This window comes from Sinohyriopsis cumingii, chromosome 1 (genome assembly GCF_028554795.1).
Source record: "Sinohyriopsis cumingii isolate HCF-2022 chromosome 1, ASM2855479v2, whole genome shotgun sequence".
Taxonomy (NCBI): Eukaryota; Metazoa; Mollusca; class Bivalvia; order Unionida; family Unionidae; genus Sinohyriopsis; species Sinohyriopsis cumingii.
Genome location: NC_142961.1, coordinates 148,081,217 through 148,106,868, shown reverse-complemented (window position 1 = coordinate 148,106,868; position 25,652 = coordinate 148,081,217). Strand labels below are relative to the sequence as shown.

Here is a 25,652-nt window from a genome sequence, read left to right as displayed (position 1 = left end):
AAAAATATGTTCAAAATGTTGTGGTGGCCAAACTAGATGTCTCAGCAGTACCATTTTCATTTAGGACAAACTAGACCTTGGGATGAATATGTTTGTAAAGTTTCATGGCAATCCTCCAAGTAGTTTTGGTGCAGGAGCAATATCAAACTTGTGCTAACAAATACATGGATGTTGTAAGATGGATGATGTACTCATAAGCTCTTCTGGTCTATGACCTGTCAAGATGAAAATGTATCATTAGGCAAAAAGACCTCAGATTTTTGGGTTAAAGGTAATACTGTAGAAAAATCAATTGGCAGAACATTGTGTATAGAGAAATATAATATTGATCAGTTCTTCCAAAAGAAATCTCTACTGAATACCTCCCCTGCTGCTCTCAATCCACCAGCTCCAAATAGCCATGAACTATGGTAAGAAAGAAAAACAAAACTGAAATCCACAAACAACTAGATTCTTTGCTATTCTCTTGGAAAATGAAGTAAAATAAATTCAGAAATGTTTACAAGATTTTTGTAGAATTCAGCTTGTGGTGGCAGTTTAAAAAAAAAAATGAAAAGCAAAACCTGGGAAGCAGCTTGGCTTTAGTATTAAAGACGATTTGGGATGAAAAGAATCAGCAAATAATAAAGAAATCTTTTGAGTGAAGGGATAACAACAATAATCAACTAAATTATTCTCTATCAGAAAACTATGCAAATCTTACAAGGTACAACCAAAATGGATTAAATGATATCCTTATCTATTGAAACCAGACTCAAATCAATGACTGCATGGATTAAAAGATATCCTTATCTATTGAAACCAGACTCAAATCAATGACTGCAAAGCTCGCCTCCAGAAGAAGTCTCCTGCAACAACTGTAACATACTGACAATGACTTTCTTCAGCATCTTTTAACATTAAAACTTTTAGGACTTGACTTTAATCAGCACTATGCAGACAATATTATGCTGATGTTCCATGAAATCACATACATACATACATACATACATACATACATACATACATACACACATACATATGTACATACATACATATATACATACATACATACATACATACACATACATACATACACACACATACATACATATGTACATACATACATACATACATACATCCTGTGACAAGGCAACATGGATCATATAGCTCTGGTGAGATTATTTTCAAGGACTCTTCTGGGTGTATCTTTGGACTTTCAATCAAAAGTTTTTTAGGAATACTGTGTCCTAAGGAAACTGAATCATCTCCATGGAACTTTGCTAAGTGTTGTATGTCATTTGAGCCACCAAATCGTATCCCATTTTATGTTTATTCTTTAAATTTGGATAATACATTTTTTTTTAAAATTCATTTAATATGTGGTTAATTTAATTCTGTTATAACTTTTTGTATTCCTTTGGATCAATTCATGGAGTTTCCAACAAAATTCAAAGATGTTTTAAGGATAAAACCTAAAGATTTTAAAATTCCGTAAATTTTCAACCCATCAAATTCAAAGATATTTCAAGGTTGCATGAACTATTTGCATAAACGACAAAACACTAAACATGAGTATCTCACAGAGACTGAACAGAATCTCCTTGAATTTAAGACCATTTCTTCTTTTTAAATGTTGGGTGTTGAAGCCATCTCTGATATTTCTAAGCAAAAAAAGATTTTCAAAATTAACTGCTGTAGTGGTCATTCTGAATGCAGGATCAGTACCATTTTCATTTAGGATCAAACAGACATTAGGATAAGCATTTTGATGAAAACCCAAAGTCACTACAAACCATCCAATTAGAAGGAGCAGCTGAAACAAGATTTTCAAGATGGTCAAAATGGCATTCATACCAGATGTCTGAACATCACCATTTACAGTTAGGATCAATTAAACATCAAAGGAAGTCTTCAGGTGAAAACCCCATGTTAATACAACTTTCCATTCAGCTGAAGCAGAAATAAGACGATTTTTATGAAAATTTACCATGGAGGCCATAAGTCAGATCAGTACCATTTTTTATTTGAGACCAACCATATATGAATCTAGCATGAACACATCTCGGTAAATATGCTTACAACACAAAACTGAATCAAACTAACTAAGCATGAAATACAGATTACAGAACCGATTTTTGTGAAGAAAATCCCCTCATGAAGTTTCTAGGTAAAACAGTATGTACACAGGGTGTGAAAAGTCTATATGAGGTGATAAGCTAATGCAAACACTTTAACTTAACCAATAAAATGTGACATGTATGACACTGTCATGTTTTGCTGCATGGGTGAGGTTGTTGTTGTTGTATGGTTTAACACCATTTTTCAGCACACGATAGGCTATACATGGCGGCCAGTATTAATGATGGAGGAAGAACCTGGGAAAACCCCGGAAAGAACCACTGACAAACAAGAAGCTACTGGCAAGCTTTCTCACATACCCAATTGGCCAAATCCGAGACTCGAACCCATGCAGACAGGTGAGATGGCAGTGATCCGTAATGGAGGGCACTTTAGACCACTCGGTCACTCAGGGCCACCATGGGTGACGTAGTAACAAAGATACGTACAATCATCTAGTTGGTGATTCTATCACTAACATGTCTTGAGAAATAACCTAAAATGAAGCAATTAATGTAGCCAGTGAAGAAGGAAATATTGAGAGTAGTGACCTATTTTTGTAATGAGAATGTAATACTCACCAAGATGCATCGCATTTCATGATTTCAAGTATAATATTATGTAAACAAATTACAAAAATGTCTCAGACAAATGCAAAAATATAACTATGAATTCACATGTACATACAATATCAGCCCTCCTGGACACCTTCACAGGGGGTACATGCTGTGAAACTCATTCTAAACTGTTGCCTAGGACCTTGAAAGAAAGATTGGTTGACAAACCTCGATGCTGTACAGATGTGTAGACTCTGAGTGGAACAAAACCTCTAGGTTGCACTGTAGTGCTCAGGTAATAAGCAACCTGCACATGTGATCAACCAAACCATCAACATTGGTTTGACCAAATCATACACTAACATCATCAAGTAAGCACTAACAATACAATCATAAGTGAAATGATTTGCTTAAAATGCCATTAAATGAATACAATGTTGTAGAAAACTAATATAATTTGTATACAGATATATAACAATGAAATAAACTATTGAATTAATCAATAAAAGGCAAATCAAGGTGTTAGAAACAAATATCACTTGACATTTCTCTGAAAAAGAAACATTTGTTGAACATATTGCATAACAAAAAGATGATTTCCATCAGAAATGCATGTGCAGTTGTCAACTATGTGTAAACGGCGTCAACAGATCACAAAATGGCTATTGTTTATGCTCAAGTTCCTGGCCACCTTCAACATCTATCATGCCATGCACACAAATGCAGTATTGTTCACGCTAAAGTTCCTGCTCACCTTCAACATCTACCATAGCACATACAAAAATGCAAGTATTGTTCAAGCTAAAATCCCTGCTGACCTTCTACATCCATGTGGTCATGCACTCACAAACAGAAGTGATACTAAACATCCTTAGTTACAGATTATTTGATACTGAATAATTTTTGACAAAGTTGCTAGTTTTCTATCCAGATTTGAAACCGCTGCTCCTAAGATGTCTAAAACATACAGAATAAAAAAATAGAACTGATATAGTTCATATAATTTCTTAGAAAAATTAATGATTTTTAAGTCACGGGACTGTAATTGTTGAGTCTTTTGTTAGAAGGTTTGAGACATTATACATGAAATGCTTTATGCCACCATGTTGATAGCAATTAACATTTTCATTCATATTTACATATTTAAGGAACTTGTCTTTATCCTTGGGTATCCTGAAAGCCATTGGAATAGACTGTGATTGGGAGGTGGCAAGGCTGACCTTGTTGGTGATGTAACCAGACCCTGGGAAATGGTTCACCTGAAATAAACAAAAACTATGTAAACTCTCTTTCTGGCCAAAACATTTCTGTAACCAAGACATTTTTGCTCCTTTGGTGACTTAGTGGTGGAAATAGTCATTTTCTTGTATTGATATTTCAAGAAATGTTGGCACATCATAAACATTTTAAGAGCAGCAAATTATGTTTTGCTGCTGTTCTGAAATCTAGTCAGGGTTAACAATTTTAAAATTCACAATTCTATGTATATTTAAGTGGTACTCAATAACTAAGATCTTACTAAATACACAAAACTTAAAATATTGCATAAAATTTTTCAAAAACCCAAACTTAGACAACTGCTTACTTTTTGTGGACTTGGAATTATATGTAGCCCTAATGAGATGGGGGCTTTGTCACATATAAAAATAAATTTTATAACTGGAGTAAAAAATACTTACTCAAGAAGAGAAAGAATATTGCAGAGTGGAGAATACATTGATCTATACATACTTTGAGTTGGAAGGTGAGTTGTCTCCCATTCTGCCAAGTCAGAGTTCATTGCATGTATAAAATACAGTGTGCTTGTTATGGTGTAAATTGGATTCTGGTTTTAAAAAACTGTACATTCAGAAAATATGCATGAATTTTTTCACTTAACATTCAACTTTCTACACAACATACACTTTTTATATACTATTTCATATTTAATCAATAAAATTCAGTAATATTGGAGACTTTTTTAAGCTCTATAGAGAACAAAAACAGCTGGTAAATATCAGTGTCTATTCATGCATTTAATTGTAAGGCATTGTCTTAAATTAAGCCTTACTGGTTTTGAGGTTGTTACAAGTCTGACAAGAAGCTACCAGAATGGTAAGTCCTCCAGTGGCCTTAATGCTACACACCAGTACTTGCTCAACTATGAGATCAATGGAAAGTCTCCCCGGAATATTTCACCTTGTTATATATCACAAAGTCCTTTCATAAAAGCTTCAAAAACACATGTGAATGATTTGTTTTTCAATAGTTGTCATTTCATGAAGATAGGCATAAACTGTCTTTGCAGAGGAATTATGCTGCTACAAAATAAGGAAGCATCTGCTTAATGGAAGACAACTGGAGATTCCAGTTGGCAGTTCATCCTCCTCTTAGGAAATTCTTCATAATGTCAACCATGTCTATGAACTAGATCCATACTAGGCTTTTTCAGCTGCATTTGATCTGTTATTTAGTACTCTCCAACTTGCTTGATACATACAAGGATTGTTTCCACATCTTCACTCGTATCACTGCCTTGTATTACACTTGCATATTTTTGGTTTCAGACACCAAAACATTGATTTCCCCTTCTCCAGATACAAGCTGAGTGTCATCTTATGTTAATATTTCCTCATTCAAAGATTCACAAGTCTCTCCTTCACACACTGTTACAAGCTTCAAAGGTGCTGGCAGCTGGAAAATTGATTCCAAAAGAAGATTATTCAATGCAGCATCACAAGAAAGTTACCCCTTCTAGCTCTTGCAATGGCTTTTCCAGTCATCATGTGTATAACTGCATTGCTGCCATTTACAATTTCAAATATCTCTTGAGGATCAGATCCATCCACCAGGTGTGCAACACAGTTTAGAAAGCTAATTTCAATGTGAAGTCCACCAAGTTATAGCATGACTGACTTCAAGGGGCTGCAATGTGGCTCATTGCCACTCACAGACACTAAGCTGAATATGCAAACTGGCCCCTCCCCTCCCTTCCCCTTAGTTTTATACTGAAAATCAAAGACAGAGTAAATGAATATTGCTGGATAGAATAAATTATTCATGCATTCATTTTTTTACAGGGCTAAACAGGTTATGATGACGAGATTCTAAAAAACAGAAGGATCATGCACTTATGGTGGTAAGGCATGGCAACAAGTGGATTCCCCAATGATATGAACTACCAGTAGTGACCATTAAAGCTGTCAAAATTTTTGGAAACTTCTACTGGGTACCCGTTGATCCTAACAATTGGTTACCCATGTACTCGATCAAAGGGAAATTGTATTAAATGAGAACCTGAGCTGCTTTGTCGCAGGATCATAATGCAACCTACAAGAGAGGTATAAGCATAATTATTACTAATTTAAGTGGCCAAAAAGTGCAATCTGTGCATTAAAAGAGCAGTCAATATATCACATGCCATAATTAAAGAAAGTTATATGAAAATATTCATTTATTTTTGCTACTTACCTGGATCTGCAGTTAAAATTCTTCTCACAAACCGTCTAAATCCATGTGGATTAGTAATTAGTATGATATTATAGACACAAAACAAACTGATACATTATTTACGCATAACAATCACTTTAACTAGTCTACATGCTTTCACTTAATGGTCGTGAAGTGCACAAATGATGAATGCTGTATTATATCACTGTCAAATTTTTCTTTCAAAATTTGTAAAGTGCTGTTGATTTCTCCTTTTCCTGCTGCAACATGTTTTTGAGTTGAACAATCTCTCTCTCCTCTAAACATTTATCAGTCATATAACATCAATGAGTCACATCAATAATGCCTGTTTCTCTTGTGCCATTTGTTTTTCAATTCAGACTGGTTCACTACGTATGTTTGTACCAAAATACAATAAATCTGTGATATATGGATTCAAATTCAAGAAACCCATCTGTTTTCTTGGAAATGTTACATGAACAGTTACTGTATATAGAAGATAAGGAAATTAGACAGAGGTCTAATGATGGATAAATGCACAGTAACCAACAGTCACATTCTTTCTTTTGCTCATTTCTGATGACTTTGATCTGAACTTGGAAACATGTTGTTTTTTTAAAAAAGATTTTATTGGGTTTCTGGTAGTCCATTTTATTATCTGGGCTATTATTAATGGGCGGGGTACCCAAGTGCCAAGGTACCTGTTGACAGATTTAGTTACCATACATACCATACTGACTGGTTGGGACTTTTCCACAGAAATTCATACAACGAGCCAATGTTGATGCAGAAATAATACTATTTCCATCATGATCATAACTCACTGATCAAGTTGACTGGAAAAGTGTCACAAATAACAGAGGCACATGAAAAGGCATCCAAGAGGAGTCAAATCTGCTGCTTCAGTGTGCAAACTGAGGAGATACATGAAGTCTCTTGCTGAATTCCACTCCTTGTTGAAAATGAAATCTTCAGGTTTGGCAACCCACTCCATGAGACTGAGGTTGGTCTGAAACTCCATGCGCAGGTGAACAAAATTCTGGGATGTGTTGTGAAGTAACTTTTTCCAGCTTACTATAAAGCCTAGACATCCTAAATGTGACAGGATATAGTTCCTTTCCTTCACCAAAATTTAATTTACCATGTGTTTTGTGGGGTTTGTCCTCATTTGGCACAACCTCCATGCCCACTGTAGAACATTCAGAGAGGAATGAACTAGGCATTACTATCACCTCTAAGTGTGTCATGGTATCTCTCCAATGGATAAGCCATCAACAAATAATTTGATAGCTGAATGAGCAGTAGTGCAAGTACCATGGCTTGTCTTGATGGCATGGACGAACAATGAGGGTGTTAGATGGCCAGTACATTTTCTGGCTGGATGGTATATATGCCTGCTGGCTACACAGTTGACTGGCCAGTGCACAAAAATGGATGGCTTAATCAAACTCATCCATCTATATAGTTCCACATAGCATGGAACTGTTGGTGGGTATGCAGCACAACTCATTTTAGTGATGGATCTCTGGTCACTTGACAACAGGTACAGCCACATGGACTGGTTGGTTCACAGCCGGAAAAGCTGCGTAAAGCATTAAAAGATGGTGATATGTAACAAGCAGATCTGACAAATACCCCATGTACTAGGACTTGCATGCCCTAAAACCATGCTTGGACAAGTTTGGGGACTTGTACTCTAATTATGGGTGTACAATTCCCCATTACCTATAAACCGTCTATGGAGGTTTGCAACTTAGGTACAGAAATGGGGGAGGGGACCAATGTGATATTCCTTACTAATCTAGCAATCTTTGATTGCAGGTTCAAGACGTTGCACACCATCCAAAACTTCACACATCTCTCCTTGTTCTTGATGCTTTTCCATAACACAGTGGACTGAATGTCTTCTTACCATAATGCACAAATACTACACATTAAGGTTAATGAAAACTTTGTAGAGAATAATATGTCTCATGTGTGTCTTCACTGACTTTTAATTTCATGCATGCATTTCATTATATTGCCATTGTTTAACTGAAACAATAATGAAAAAAATTCAGAAAATAACAATCTGTAAGTGTTCACAGATCACAATAACTTAAAACAAGTGAACAATATATGCAGTGAGCTCAAATAAGCAATTGACAACACACATCAATGATATCATATTGGAGCACAACATCAGAATAATCAAAGTCCGCAGTTGTAAAAAAAACAAACTGACATCAATATTTATCAAAATTAAAATGAATGATTGCAACATGTAACAAATACACTGATATAAACCATTATGTTGACTTTCTGGATGGGTGGGATGAAATCCCTAAGATATTCAAGGATTTCAGGAGGTATTGTATTACATTTTGACAGTACCCAGCAAAAGCTTAAAATCTGTAGACATCCAGTTGATGTGTAGTCACCTAGCAGTGGCAATGGGAGGTAATCCAGTAATGGGTAAGATTTTCTTCTCTTTCTTTAATATGGTATATAGATAGAAATGATAATATTTTTGTTCTTTTTGGGAGGCCTGGGTTTTGACAGTAGTAGAGTTTATTTTCCTTTCATTAATGTGATTGGGGAATGTATTCAAAGGATAAACACAAAATTCCATGTATCTTTGACAAATGGTGAGTTGGATCATCAAAATCTACTAACAGAGTCTCCTTTGCAAGTACATCATGATTTGGTATAGCATTTTGAAGCTCATTAATGCTATACAATGGTATCATCAAGAAATCAAAAAAAGTTTTAATTTGCATAGGAAGCAACTTCATTCCAAGCAATGCTTGGAACTGCTGATTAGTAAAAGTGGTATGTAACTAGATTTGGGTCATTTTTCCCTTTAAAAATTTAATAAAATAAAATCAAGATAAAAGAAAACCATAAGGCATATTGGTGCTATTAAACCAAAAGACTGAGCAAGACAGAATAAAAATACATGGGATAGTGGCAATGACAAAGTCAAAGCTTGTTATCATTAAAAGATACTTACAAAAATACTTCACATAAGATAATAATTACTAATGGCAAATAAGGAAGTGAAATGATTGCATTAAAGGTACAGGTTTCATAATCAAGTGCCTTCTTTGCCTTCTTTGGTATACATAACTATAGCTGGTCTATAGGTTCTTTCCTCAATGAGTATACATAACTAAAGCTGGTCTATAGGTTCTTTTCTCAATGAAGTACCATCTCATTCTGAGATTTGTCAGACTTTGGTTGAACAGTCAGCAAACACAAAAACTCACCTTCTGATGTGATTTAAGATTGGTCAGATGTTTAGCCATGGATAAGAAGGGATAATCATGAGTCCAAAGAACATCCCAGTTTGTTTGAGAGTCACCAAGAACATAACCCAGTCTGTTAAACACCTCAAACACATGTCTTAAATAGCCAGATTCCAACTGAAAGAAATGAAAATTATGTTCTGTTCAAAATTACAAAGCTGGGTCAATGTAACCTGATTAACATATATATGTTGCAAGTTAGTTCTAGAGACAACAATGGAACAAAAATGTTAATAAGATATGTAAAAGCAGAAGGTTCCATTTTCACAATGAAGTAGCAGGGTTGTGGACTGTAATGAAAACACTATATTTTGATGATGATGGAAGTGTACATAACAAGAATCCAAAATGGAAAGCAATAATACATTGTAAAGTAATAAGTGGTTTTATATAGATGGAAAAAATAACAATACTTAATCATGAGAGTGAACAATCAACCATGTACTTTGGAATACCTAATATTTAGTACAGCTTTCCAATGATCTTTAGACAGTTATTTATAAACACGTTTACATTTTAAAACTGGTCTATCTCAGAATACAGGAGATGGCAGTTATCTCATATAGAGACTATTCCACAAATTTCAGGATGAACTGATAAAGACTGGCTATTATTTTGATAAGGTCAATACATTACTACAAAAACAAATAAAGGACTTTTAAAAAAAATTATTGGACACATTCATTTGTCATGCTAGATTTTTTGCACATCCAATTTAGGTCAAAACAGTTTTATCTGTTTTACTTGTTTTAAGTAGAGCATTCCTATAGATGGGTATTTGTAATGTAATCAGCCACTGTTTGTTGTCCCCTTGCAAGAACCACCTCATCTGTGGTGGTCAATGACTTGGTCTTTTCTGCTAGGACTACCTCATTTTGACGTGGTCACTGACTTGGTCTTTTCTGCTAGGTGCAACACAATTTTGAAATAATAGTCACTATACTTAAATAAAATACATTAAGTGTGTTAAATTATTTAAAACATTTCGATAATTTCTTAAGAACATCACTTAAACATATGATATAGTCATTACTTCAAAATAAGGTCCCAAACTTGATGACTTCATGAAGGATAATGACAATTTTCACCTTTGTCAAAATGAGAGATTGTCTCAAAATATGAAGGGTGAAATGACACACTTCTACCGCATACCATTAAGATTCAACATACACAGCCTATAATAAGATACATTATTGATATATACATCACCTTGATGGTCTATTCATCTTTAGAAGGTCTCTAAGAAGTAGGGTGGTGCCATTTTATGTGCTGACATACTTGTTGTATTTCTAGCATGCAGATTACACACATAGATTTATCATCTGTTCATATGCCATTCTCATTCTTGACAAGTTAAAATAAATACTTCCAAACAGACTACCTGTTAGGCATCAGTGATTTTTAATTAACCTTTTTGGCCATTTCGGGGTGCTCCAAATGATCAGGTGCAGGACTCATCTTGGTGACAATGCACCTTTTCGGGGACATGGCATTAATGCTTTTAAAACATTAGAGATCATTTAATAGCCACTTTTGCACAATGTTTCTCTGCTGCTTAAAATCTACTTTTATTGGGTCTGGATGTCAATACTTCTAGTGTGTCACACAGTGAATATGCTACAGCAAGTTCTGATTGGTGGTTATTGTTTTATTATGGACTTGAACAAACAATCTGGGCCTGAAAATTACTATGGTCCAAGGTCAGGGACTAATTTTTGTTATTCATGGACTGGTCACATGTAAGCAGCAGAAACCCACTGGAACTGTAATATGACACCTACACTGAGGGTTAAGGCAATTTACAACAGTAATATGACACCTACACTGAGGGCTAAGGCAATTTACAACAGTAATATGACACCTACACTCTGAGGGCTAAGGCAATTTACAACTGTAATATGACACCTACACTCTGAGGGTTACAACTGTAATATGACACCTACACTCTGAGGGCTACAACTGTAATATGACACCTACACTCTGAGGGCTAAGGCAATTTACAACTGTAATATGACACCCACACTCTGAGGGCTAAGGCAATTTACAACTGTAATATGACACCTACACTTTGAGGGCAAAGGCAATTTACAACTGTAATATGACACCTACACTTTGAGGGCTAAGGCAATTACAATTGTAGTATGACACCTACACTTTGAGGGTTAAGGCAATTTACAACTGGAATATGACACCTACACTTTGAGGGCTAAGGCAATTTACAACTGTAATATGACACCTACACTCTGAGGGCTAAGGCAATTTACAACTGTAACATGACACCTACACTCTGAGGGCAAAGGCAATTTACAACTGTAATATGACACCTACACTCTGGGGGCTAAGGCAATTTACAATTGAGTCTGAGCAATCTGCCAAGTAGTCTGAGTTTTCTCTCACCTCTCCCACCCAATGTTACATATTTTGACAACAAAAATGCCAAGATGTCTAAAAACGAGTGAGACAGGTCAGAGGAAACTCAACTATCTGCCAAGTGAACTGCTACTTTTGTGTCCACTGACTGTTTATAAATTGACTTTATGGGTTGTTTTCCTATCTGTTTCATTGAATGAGCTTTGAAAGGCAAATGTCTTTTATATTATTTGGATGTTTGATATTTTTTACCTGAGATCGAAAGAGAATCCACCAATAAAATTCATGATAGCGTGATCTGAAAATTTTAAAATGGTAACCTAAGTAAAATATTTATATGACCAAATAAGCAATACAGTATTGTCTGAGTTTGTATCAATGTTTATATATTATTCCTGTCTTCTGTTTATGTTAATGCGCTGGTGTGAATATTCACTTTTCAGACTTAGCTGTTGGACCTGATCCTTGGCTTATGCATACTCGAGTAATTTGGGGTACTACTGGTCCTGGCCCAGTGAGACGAAAAGGAAATGTTCAGGCCCTGACAATAGCCACCAATCAGAACTGAATGTAACCTATTTCACTGCATGACACACTGGAACATAGATGCCATATTCAATATAAGTAGACATAGATGAAAAGCAACAATGAAACTTTGCATAAAAGTGGAAACTATATGTTTAATACAGTACTTAAATCACACATGCAGAGCAAATCTGGAATGTCTTGTTTACATTGATTATATTATCAGTAGCTAAGCATATTGATGGGATACAATAACCAGAATAGAATTGGCAATGGCGCTGTTAGATTTCAAACCGTGCGAGTTAATCACTTGGTGTTGGCTAATTTGAAGAAGGTGAGTGGGTGTTGTGAATGAATTGTCTTTGTTACCAAAATAAAAATGTGTGTGCCTGCTACCACTGTCTCAGATGAATTCTCAATTTAAAAAATAAAATGTTAAATGACAAACAATTACTCACAGCTGCTGAAGCGTAAAATAACTGTATAGGGTAAGTATCATTTTGTGTTGATTCTCAACCTCATGTATTGAAATGAGTATCAATATAGAAAAACATATTGATACATCAGTATATCAATTAATCATTTCACCCCTACAAAATACCCTAATGTAAAAACTATCCTATAAGGTGTCTATAGATTATTGGAAAGCTATATATAGTACAATATGCTATAAATAAATCAGCATGTTACCAGTACACACTATCTCAAACTGAGTAACTGGGGAAAAACTTAACTTGTAGATATTTGCACATCTGAATATTTTTAAGTAAATATAAGTGTTTAATGTTTCTAAAATCTTAAATGATTAATAGCTAAATTCATGCATACTTTGACTTAACACAAGGAGTGCCTGGTTAGCAGGACGTAGGTAGATTCAACTCCAACTTGATACTCACATTGGTGATCCTTGTACCTTTTATTTTTGTCCTTCATTTGTCAAATTTTGTTTATTAAAATGTTTTCCATAATGAGCGACATGTTGAGATGAATGTAATCCTTCAATAACTGGTCCTGTATGTAAGTGGGATGATGAATTAACTTAAGCTCCTGAGTGTGGACGCTACCACTTGTATCTTATGGAGATTATGATGTCTATGATTGGCTATTTAAGGTTTACCCTGTTATAATGCTCAGGAACTTTTTGACTGTCTGCTTTTTTTCTTAGCATATTCCCATAAGGTGGCACTATCATTTGCTTTTGCAAATGACATAAGTTAGAAAATGTTCATGAATCGTTACGTATTTTGACATAAGTAATGGGGGGCCCTGAGAGGCTTAGTGGTCTAAGTGCTCACATGTGATATAATTTGTCATACTATTCCTAATACCATATGAGTGAAATGCTTGCCGATGGTTCTAACTTCCAATCTACTCCCAAGGTGGCACTTTCGAATCAAAGGAATAATTTCACTCAGTTTCTTGCTGTGTACAGTCTTTAAAGGAGTGAATGCCTTTGTCTAGACTTCTGCACAAAAAAATGGCCACTATAGCAGGATAAAAACTTTCAAACAAAAAGAGAGGTATCAATTCTTTAAATACCATCTGTACTTGCTTATACATCCAACTGCAAACAACACAGACTTATCTGCGTTGCATAATGTACCAGCACATCTGGGTCTCTATTGTTTGTTTTACTAATTACTCCTAGCAATCTGAATAGACCCAGATTTGCCAGTGTATTATGCAATGATAGATCTGGGTCAGTGCAGTTGCAGTTAGACTTGACCTTTAAACATGTATACATGGTAATAACAATGTTCTTAAGAATCATCAACATTTTCATTCCAACATGATGTAATGTAATTTCAGGAGATATCTTCTTGATTCTGTTTTATGCCATAGACAGGTAGTTTAAATGCCATTTAAAATCTTTCTAACACAGTGACTGCCAGTAACATGAATTCAATGAGAGAAATTGCCACTGGCCAGCCAGTTCAATGCCAGCCAATTTCACAGCAGACTGGGGCAAAAAATGCACAGCCAGTCCATCTGGCTAGATGGATTTTTAGTAATATCAAGTAAATGTAATCTACAAATTTTATATATTTATGCTATTAAAATATTAAACACCAAATAAAACAAAATTATTGTTTCTTATGAAACTGAGTGATATGAAAAGATAAAATCACTTGCATTTAATCTGTGTACACTACATGCTTGTAAGTCCAAATAAAGACTCCTCTGTATCTATGTGATATCTGACTTTTCATTTCCAACATCAACATGTGCAGGTATTTGGAGGCCTGGAATTAACCAGAGGCTAAAAACCAAACACAGCCAAGGAAAAAAGAACTATTCCAAAGGAATACAAGGCAATGAAACAAAAGCAATAGTTGGGTTACAGAATTCACTTGGAAACAGGATGCATGCTACAACCATGACAATACTGTGATGGTTCGTTCAACTCAGCATCGTGAAAGATATCCGAGACTGTAGCTCAGTCAATTTTCAAGTAAGCCTGTCATAATACAGCTAAAGTTACTAAATTCTTCTTGCGCATAAATTATTTCAACACCATTTGTATCAACATACTGAGCAACACCACTCATTCAAAATATCATGCACACATGTAATCAATCATTTTGTTACCAGAGTTATGGAAGAGTTCATTTGTGATACAGGATAAAGCAGTTATGGGAGCTGTCACATACCACAGGTGAACAAACAAGGTCTAGTTATTGGACAAACTATCTCAAAAATATACAGTAAGTGAAAATGTAAATTAGGTTAAAGAAAACTGGATGATGCAGCTGATGTTTTAATTTGGTATATTTACCTACATCTCAAGATGCTAATATCAACATTCCCTGAGCTGAAAATCTATAACTCTCCAGCTGCATTCTGCTGATGTGGATGCATTCGATCCAGTTCCAGCAATTCAGTGCTGGAACTTGTCTTTCCATGGACCTAATTTCACTGGATGCCACAGATGCAGTTTTGGAGGCTGGATTTAGTTCTGATATTGTAATTGATGACAAGCTAATGGATGAGGATCCTGTTTTTTTATTCAGACTTTAATTCAGACTATGATTCAAACTTTACTTCAGACTATAATTCAGACTATAATTCAGACTATAATTCAAACTTTAATTCAGACTATAATTCAGATTATTATTCAGACTTTAATTCAGATTATAATTCAGACTATAATTCAAACTTTACTTCAGACTATAATTCAGACTTTGCTTCAGACTATAATTCAGACTTTAATTCAGACTATAATTCAGACTTTAATTCAGATTATAATTCAGACTATAATTCAGACTTTAATTCAGACTTTACTTCAGACTATAATTCAGACTTTTAATCACTGGTTAGATTATGATAACCAGGCTCTAGTTATGTATGGATCTGGATCTGCTTGACAGTGAGTATCATTGTCCTGGACAGTAAATAGTGGCTATGTTATGCTGGACTCAATACAATTTTATAAAGTTGACGTATTATATAAATATCTTATTTTGTGTTTTACTTTATATTCCATGTTTCATTATATAAATAACCTTACTAAGGGCTGATATTCATGTCTACCTGAATTTGCCACAGAGTCATTAACAACATTTTTATTCTTATATGAAAAAAAGCAGGACCAGTTGGTTATGCGCAGGACCGGCAGTGTTTTCAGGTTACTGGGATTATACAGCGAGTTTCACACACTGCATGTGCTGTATTCATTATGCAATATTTATACAGTAAAACCTGTCTTGAGAGACCACTGCTATGACAGACCACCTGTCTTGAGAGACCAGGTTCTCCATGTACAGATTTAGAGATTATATATTGTTATAACCTGTTATGAGAGACCACCTGTCATGAGAGACCATTATGTTTTGGCAGAAGGGGTGGTCTTTCAAGACAGGTTCCACTGTACTTACAAAGATGAGATGTCTTACATTTTTCCCATGAATCCACACTGTTGGGGCTGTCTTAGCTTGCTGACCAGTTTGACCCTCCACAACAGCTGCTGTTTGGATATGCTTGGAATGCTCATCCTTCATCTGCTGAAGCTGGTAGATGTTGAGAATCATCAAGATGATTCCGAGAAACAGGATCATTACTACAGCAAGAGTCATCTTCTCTGGACACCTCCAATGTCCTGAGTATCGTCTTCTGGGATTCCATAGCGAATCACTGAATTCCTATAATGGTTACTATATATTAAGAGACAATAAATACATGGAGATTTTAATTAAAAAGGGATGTACATATGGGGTATAACTTTAACTAACACTTACCATAAGTCAAGATTTTTGGGCTGTCATGATCAAAGAATCTGGTACTTGTTATTTCTCTTTTATTGATTTACTTCATTACAGTTAATGTATAACTCTATAATGTATAACTCTATAAATTATGACTCTATAATGTATAACTATAATGTATAACTCTATCATGTGTAACTATAATGTATAACTATAATGTATAACTCTATAATGTATAACTCTATAAATTATGACTCTATAATGTATAACTATAATGCATAACTATAATGTATAACTCTATCATGTGTAACTATAATGTATAACTCTATTATGTATAACTCTATAATGTATAACTCTATAATTATAACTTTATAATGTATAACTCTACCATGTATAACTCTATAATGTATAACTCTATACTGTACAACTCTATAATGTATAACTTTATATTGTATAAATCTATAATGTACAACTTTATAATGTATAACTTTATAATGTATAAATCGATAATGTATAACTCTATAATGTATAACTCTATAATGTACAACTCTATAATGTATAATTTTATAATGTATAAATTGATAATGTATAACTCTATAATGTATAACTATATAATGTATAAATCTATCATGTATAACTCTATTATGTATACATCTATCATGTATAACTCTGTCCTGTATAACTCAAATAATATATAACTATAATGTATACCACCAAGGAGGGAACAGCCCACCATCAACATTGTCAATTAATATTTTGGACTGTTGAAAAACTCTCAGCAATTTCCTCAATCACAGAAGAATGAGGAAAGAGGTGGTCTGGATAAGGACGAGCCCACAAGATCTTTTCCAGATTGGAGAGGATCATTCTGGACTGTTTGGCAGGTTTTGGGCTCAAATCAGGGAATAAGAGGTGACAGACTTCATTTATTGCCTTGTCAAAAGACCATACCCCCTCTTCCACATCAAACAGAGATGAAGCGGGCATTCAAGCAGGCATCAATTGTGTTTCCTCCATGTAAAACTCATTCGAGTCAACCAGAATAGAGATAGCATCATTGAGGACACTCTGAGCTGGAGAGTGTGTAGGTATCACTAAGTTCCTAGGAGGTGAAGAGGGTATAGGAACACTGCGCTAAGTCCTGTACTGCAACATGGTGAGTAGGGGCTGATGGAGTGGAAAGAGCTGAAGAGAGATGACAACATCTGTCAGTCCTGGAAGAAGTGATACCTCTGGCCTTCTATATGGTTTCCATCCAGTGATGAGATGAAGGCATGACATGAGCTGCTGTATCTCCTCTGTTATGAAGGCAAGATCCAAAAGCCCAAGAGAGCATTCATAACCAAGGCCCCTCAAGTGGAGGGCCCCACATTCCATAGGGATTCATTGGGATAATAAGAAAGGGGGTGGGGATACCAATTGGATCCCCTAGCCTGGTCTGAGCTTGCTGGTTGTACTCCCAATGTCCATAATGAGGTGGTAGAAGGTGCAGAGGGGGGAACTCGGTCTGAACTATATCCCCATACTGTGATGCCTTATTGTGATGCTGATCCTTCCCAGTTGGAGGGTGTGACACATTACCTCTGACAAGCTGGTGGCAGTGCATCTCCTCCTCAATCAGAGGCAGCGACATGCCTCAAGATGAGTGGTGCATATCCTCCACAACGGGAGACAGCAACATGCTATGGGATGGGTGGTGCATCTCCTAATCAAATAGAGGTAGCCAAGTGCTGGGAAGGTATTACACTCAGTAGATCTGTTATTTTCAGTAATAGAGAAACCTGAAAATTCTGATGAAGGAGAAATGAAGTTTCTTCATTCTCACATAAGTGTGCCTGGAGTCAAGATTCCAGCTTTCTGCAGACCATAATTTACAAAATGTACAATGATTCTTTTCTGTACATTTAGAACATTTAATACAGTCTGAATGAGTGTCCCAAGAAGACTTCCCACAGATCGTGTTTACATTATTCCTTAACATAGTAAATAAATCAAAATATTTATAATATCAGGTAAAACTCATCTTGTTTGTATGTACTGTGTACAGAGTACACAACTGTGATCTCTATAGACACAGTCAACAGTAGCATCAATGTACGTCTTTCCCAGGGTAAGAAAGAGAGTTCTCAGTGTTTAGTATAGATACTGTATACGACATAGTTCCTGCACTGTGAATCTAGACTGATGAACATGCAGTTTCTTTTGAGCTATATGTTGTTATTCCTTGCATAAATGACTTACTGGTACCTAGATATAAAATGATTTTGATAGTAAGTGTATGCGACCCTGCGGGTGTACATGAAGTAACCCCAAGTCCCTGGACGAACTGAAACTGGAGGGGAATGTTACCATTTGAAAAAACAAATGGATAATGTAACTCCATTAGAGATAATCATTGTAGAGGCCAGCTGCAATTGTGGTTAGAAAACAATGCCACAGGATAATTTTCACTGGTGTTTGGCACACGTCTGATAACATCAACATCCTTGAAAAAGATAAAAGATGAGAAAACTTTGCTTGCTTTGCACATAATATACTAAAAACAAGGTGAGCTGCATGAGGAATTGCATCATAATGACAACTGACAATTTTTCACTCTAAGGGAGGATGTATGCACATTAAACGGACCGTACTTTATTCTGACATAAAGAAGAAAGCTAAACAATAGCCATGGGTAAGCTATTGCTCCTATTAAATAGGTCTGTGCTAATATTTGATAATTTCAATGACAAGTAAACTCACTTGGGTGTTTTCATGATGTCAACAAAGTATGTAATGCTAATCTCAGTACAGAAAATTATTATATGCTCATATTTGTCTCCGTTAACTTTACATTGTCAGAATCACGCAATATTTTATGATATTGCACACCTTCATCTTGCAGTCACATGCATGACATGTGTGCCCAATAGTGTATTAGGATATACTTTGTAAACAAATCATGTACACTTGTGTAGTAGATGCTTTACGGTTGGGTTGATTAAATTTGTTTCTGAATGAACAAAAGCAGATGTTTCATGGACTGCCACATACCAGCTGCTTTGCAACATTTCACGTTAATTTTTTTGATACAATGTTTTGGATTTAGGCTAGCGATGGATGCTAGACAGGTCATAAAATTGCTGGGTCCCTGCAAATAACATGCAAGTAACAAGGCATGAACGTATCTTCATTAGCTGGTAATAAGAATGGCAAAAATATACTTAGTTTTACATCCTGAATTTCCTCAAAATGTACTTTCTTAGCTCTGCAAATTCGAATTACATGAGCCATGTCATGGGCTCTAAAGTTTGATTACACATTTTGAAACTGCACTGTAATTTCAACTACATTCCAAGTGCAATTACATCCTCCTTACTGCACTAAAAATGAAATGGACATTATATTCCACAGCGTCTTTTTGAAACTACAATTGAAAGACATCATATTTTCCCCACATTATGATTCCAAACATTCAATAACAGAACAGATGCACACTTGCAGATGTCAACACACTGCTCCATCACTGCTGAAATCAGATATACTTCATGTAGAATTGACACAGATAAATCCAGTTCATAATCACAAAATTTAGTAGAATCAACAAAAATACCAAAATCTATTCATTCCAGACCGAATGGAAAAGTTGTTGCAATGTGCATTTATTCACAATATGATTGTAAATTTAAATTTTAAGTAGACCAAACTCCATTTTCTTTAGAAAGTGATGTCTAGCACATGACCAAGCTCAAATTTATCTGGGTGGAGTTTTGTGTGCATTAATAATGTTATTGTTGTGTGCTGATGATTCTGTACTTGTGTATTTAGTTTGGAATACAGCATAAATTCAGTTACTTTGTTTCTTGTAGTGTATTTTTGTTTGCATAATTAAGCCTTAGGTAGAATAAGAAAATGAGCATATAATAAAAATGTTACTGCATTTGTATGGGAAAATATAAACTCGTTTTGTTGGATGGATACTGCACTCCCAAGGTCATGCAGTATATCCATCTGAAAAACTCGTTCATATTTTCCCATACAAATGCAGTAACCTATAAATACAAGATAATCGAGCCAATCAGGAAAGCTAGGCCCTACTAAATTAGCAAAATAACATTGGGTATGATTGCTGATAATAATGGTAAAAATCAAGGAAAGCTATCCAAAACTAATACTGACAAAAAACAAAGTAAAGTGGTTGTGACCTGCTTTACCAAGTATAAAAATAGTGCAATCCACAATAAAGATAATGTGAGTAACAATGATTCATAATGAACAATTATATGAATCAAGCCAAGTCCATTGACAGCAATTTATGTAAAGAAAGGGAAAATTAAACAAATAATCTATGCCATCTAGAAAAATGCACAACCAAATTAGAATCCCTGATGTCCTGTGAAGGGGGAAAAACTGAGGAACGAAATGCAAAGCCTATGAAATGCTAACAAATACTACAAACTCTAAAGCGAGCTTACATTAATAGAAAAAGGTGTATAATCCAAACATTTATAAACAATAGACACACATGATATATAGTAAATTCACTTGTTAACTCACAAATCAAAGACAAATCTTGACTGATGTAAACAGTGCAGACATTACAGCCATGTGACCAGGAAAAGAATGAGGGGAAGTATGAATCGGCAGCATAAGTGGGGTGTCCCAGAGGCAATCCAGTATTCTGGAATCTTCTGGCCCACCCTAATGGGAGGATAAATTCTTGTCATAGAACTGGGAAACTTGACACCCAGAAAAGTACCAGCAGTACAATGGCATCAGGTATAGTATTACAGATATCAAAATGATTTCTTTTCTTGTACATTGTTAGTTTGAGAGAAAAACCAGGGGAATGCTCAATAGTCAGTGTCAACACATCAGAAAGATTAAAATCTGTTTTGAATTTTCCTTTCCAATCAATCAGATGTGGCATTTTGTATTATTCAATACAGATTTCAAAGGTGCATGCTAACAAATGTAGATAATGATAATAATAATAATAATAATAATAATAATAATATTACTGAAGACTTTATTTGAAAAGGTAATTAAATTAGTTACAGAACTAATCTATCTTGAAGCCTTCTATTTGTTATGTATAATATATACAGTATATACAACATGATGTGAAGAATCTGGCTTGACACTAGATAATTAATTGATTTTAAAAATCAAAGTATCAAGCCTGAAACATATGCACAGGCATCTGTGAACACATAAATATATATAAAATATAAAATATTATCCTGCATTGATATTACTGCATATTTGACAGGACATGGCATGCAATATGATAAAGTTTCCATGCTTGTATAAAACCAGCTAAATGTACCATGTTTTGACGCCATCATAATTCTGTAAACACCACCTCCTCATCTGGACAGTCTGCAATGTGGGATTCTATATATTCTGACTGCGAATTCCCAAATAAGCATGCCCAATTAATCACGGAAGGATATAATAACACTAAAGCATTTTGACACATTTTCTGCTACATTTAATAATTAGGTACATCAACGCTTTCCTTTTTTTCACAACTTGTTATATCTCCTTTTAATCTTTTTATATTAAATTTCACAAATATATGGGTGCCATATTAATTTTTGTGAAAAATTTCTGGCAAGAACCATCAGAATTTCAGGTATGTATGAATGTATACAAATACCAATATACATACATATATATATATATATATATATATATATATATATATATATATATATATATATATATATATATATATATATATATATATATATATATATATACATACACACACACATACATACATGCATAGACACATGCTGATGTTTATGAGAACTTTTTTAAACCTAATTCTCTCATTTTCAGAAGGAGGTGTGCATAAAAAAAACTTTTTTCTGGGTGTGGCTTACAAAAGGATAAAGGCACTATAGCTCCCTACATGTGTCATGTTGTCTCATTAGTGAAATATAACTTCATTGCATTGTAGCTAAGTTGTTACAGGTACTAACCTTATTAAATAATTAAGGCTTACAATACTTAATAGCCTTTGTTCTGTGATTGCTTATGCTAATGAACTCATTTCTTTTCACATACCTGTTTAGTCAGTGTTTTGTTTTACGACTATACCAGACATTCATGTAAATAATGTCTGGTGACTAGATGTTCTAAGACTTTGCAAAGTACTGCACAGAAGCAAAACAAATATATAATTAAAATGCCTAAAAATATTTATAACTTATCTTATAAATGTTTTCTTCATTTAATAAATTCTGTATTACTTGAGCTAGTATTTATAATTCAAGCACTGTTAATATTATCACATTTAGGGGACATCTTTTTCATGATGATGGTTTCTCTGTTATGATAATAATGACCCTTAAATTAACACATTAAATTGGCTAAGACTATTTTTCTTTGGAAAATAAATTTGGTTCTTAGAATAATTTCTCACAGTATTTTATATTTCTTTATGACTATACAGTGATCACTGCTTCATTGACTCTGTCTGGTCTTTTCAAGGTAATCAGTGCTGGCTAAAGGTTTTATATGGTAAATATAGTCACAATGCTTCATCCAAGAAATTTGTATGCTATGAAGATTAAAACTTGAGTCTATGGGTTATGGCACCCATCACCTTGCATGCAAAAACTAAACATTCTCTAATCTGTATGATAATAGTATTTATTCATACTTAAATATTATGTTAATATTATCAACCATTCTTCTCTAGGATGCAGGGATAACACTTTCTGCTCTGTTTGATGTACAAAAATTTGTATTTTTTCTATAATAACCTATATCTACCTTGATTTCTTTTGTAGGAATCGAGAATGATAATGTACTTAGATGAAAATGAATTACATGTACTGGGTCGATTTGTGGGTGTGTCTGCTATGCAACAATGCCTATACCAGTCACTCTGTAGCATTCTTCTTTGGTGATGTGAAAATGGTACAGGGGTCAGTGAGTGAAGGCAAGGCGATATATATATATATATATATATATATATATATATATATATATATAACACACATATAAGTACATGGTGATTGGATAAGTGATAATTCAATTCAGGTTGAAGATTTCTCCTGCATCTCTGGTTTCCTTTATGAAAAAGAATACCTTTTGCATATAAACATCTCTGCTGCTGAGAATAAATAATATATAACATCAAAACTGTTGTCAAATCCACACAGAACAAATAAAAATTTGACAAATTTATGTTAAAACATATACTCACATGATAGGGGTATGAAACTGGAGAGTTGTACATTATAGAAATGGTACTTTCTGAAAAGGCAAAACATATTTATAACTGAGTCATGATCCTTAGTCTACCATTTACAGCTCTAGTCTTTATTTCTAGTGGTATTTTGTTTGCCTCTTAACAAGTAAAGATGTAAACATACAAAGATTTGAAAGTGTCAAGGTCAAGTGATTAACAGCATGCATTACCTTCAAATATGTGAGAAGGATGAGGTCAAGTGTTAACTAGCATGCAGACTATCAAAGGTCTGAAAAAGTCAAGGTCAAGTGATCAAACAGCATGCATTACCTTCAAAGATCTGTGGACAAGGTCAAGTGATTAACAGCATGCATTAACTTCAAAGATCTGTAGACAAGGTCAAGTGATTAACAGCATCCATTACCTCCAAAGATCTGTAGACAAGGTCAAGTGATTAACAGCATGCAAAACCCAAGTTTCATTGAGCCACAAATAACATGACCTTGGACTTCTGAATACAAACTCAACAGGCCTTTTCCATACTTTAAATGCAAGCTTCCTGCAAACTCAGATTAAGATAATTGGTGCAAAACACAGATTTTCTTGAGCCACAATAACCTTGGTATTTGACCTTTTCACTCCATATCAATAGACCTTTTCCATATCTTAAATGCAAGCTATCCACAAAACTCTGATCAATGTGTTTTTCTCTAAAACTAAAGTTTTTTTTACTGCATTTATAGTGACACTGACCTCAGACCTTTAAATCCAAAACTAATATTCTTCCTTACCCAAGTACAAAACTATTCACAAGCTTTGGTCTGATTAATTCAGAACTAATGTTGCACAGAAACTATGTCTCTTTTCAGTGACAATGAACTTGACATTTGACCTTCAAAATTGATAATCTTCTTCCTTATCAGATCCTTTTTGGCATTAAGGGTTCCCAGCAGGAGGAGGTAAATGTCAGATGACAATGATGCCTTTTGCTCATAGCACTAAAGAAGTGTCAGGATTTGTTCTATTCAGTCCCATGGTATCCTGAGTAAGTTCTAGTATGTGAGAAAATTCATTCCCCTGTAAATGAAGTGCTGGGAAGGAATAGGCTCTGATATGAAAAACTTCCTGGTCTAAGCAGAGTCAGAGAATTTTGTGGTGAGAAGCAAATATTGGGATCTGCAAGTATACACCTTGATGGTCAGTGGAGGACTCCATGGATGCAATGCATTCCAGACTGAGAAAGTGGTCTCCGTTTTGAAAGATTCCTCTGGCTTGGTGGGAAAAGATCAATAATGTGGTGAAAATTTCAGGTTTTTCTTGGTGATCAGGAATATTTAGGCACAGAATATGGTAAACTTATTGCTCAGAGCCCTCTCAGATCCCCCTTTCTGTAAATGTCTGTACACCTCTTCCTTTAATTTCACCAACTGGATTGGTGAAAACGCATTGGAGTCCCTGACAGATGGGGCTGTTATCAAAACTTTATTTGGCAACCCTCACTCACACTGCAAAGAACCCATCCATCATAAGCGATTCTTGACCAGGCCTCTGAAAGAGGCTTCGAAGAGCACCTAAAGGACCATTCGGTAGACGGATGCACAGCAAAAGAGTGTTTAAATTACTAGGGCTATACTCCTCACCTTTCTTCCTTAGGGAAGGAATGAGTATTAGAAAACTTTCTCCTCTGGGGTTGTCAGCAACTGTATCTTTGACCCTACAGTTGAAAAGGAGGTTTGAATTGAGGCTGAAGTTAGACATGGGTTGTGCTTGTTTAAAGAACTTTGTGGATGGTTTATGAGGGTGATCTGCATTACAATGTTTCCTAGCTCATTGCAACGGGGACAGAAGCAGCTGTAAATTATATGCATTGGTGGTTCTTCTCATCTTGGGAAAATATGATAGAAATTATTCTAAAGATGCAGCTCAGAAAAGGTCTTAACTTCAGGTAAGCAAAACCTTACAGGAGTCAAAGACAACAACATGGCAGATGTGCAGA

At 34.9% G+C, this 25,652-nt stretch overlaps 1 protein-coding gene across 2 annotated transcripts in view; it reads right to left on the bottom strand.

The window, feature by feature from the left end:
* Window positions 1-23,717, bottom strand: part of LOC149808117 (putative tubulin polyglutamylase ttll-15) — a 90,200-nt gene extending 66,483 nt beyond the window's left edge. For both annotated transcript variants that reach the window (XR_016424058.1, XM_089973552.1), the window contains exons 1-4: window positions 23,672-23,717; window positions 16,162-16,407; window positions 9,335-9,490; window positions 3,797-3,916 (exon numbers count right to left, since the gene is read on the bottom strand). Coding sequence is in view for 1 of the 2 variants with exons in the window: in XM_089973552.1 (XP_089829678.1) it covers window positions 3,797-3,916; window positions 9,335-9,490; window positions 16,162-16,407; window positions 23,672-23,704 (555 nt within the window). In the remaining variant the exon portion in view is untranslated. The remainder of the gene's footprint in view (window positions 1-3,796; window positions 3,917-9,334; window positions 9,491-16,161; window positions 16,408-23,671) is intronic.
* Between the last annotated feature and the right edge of the window lie 1,935 nt (window positions 23,718-25,652).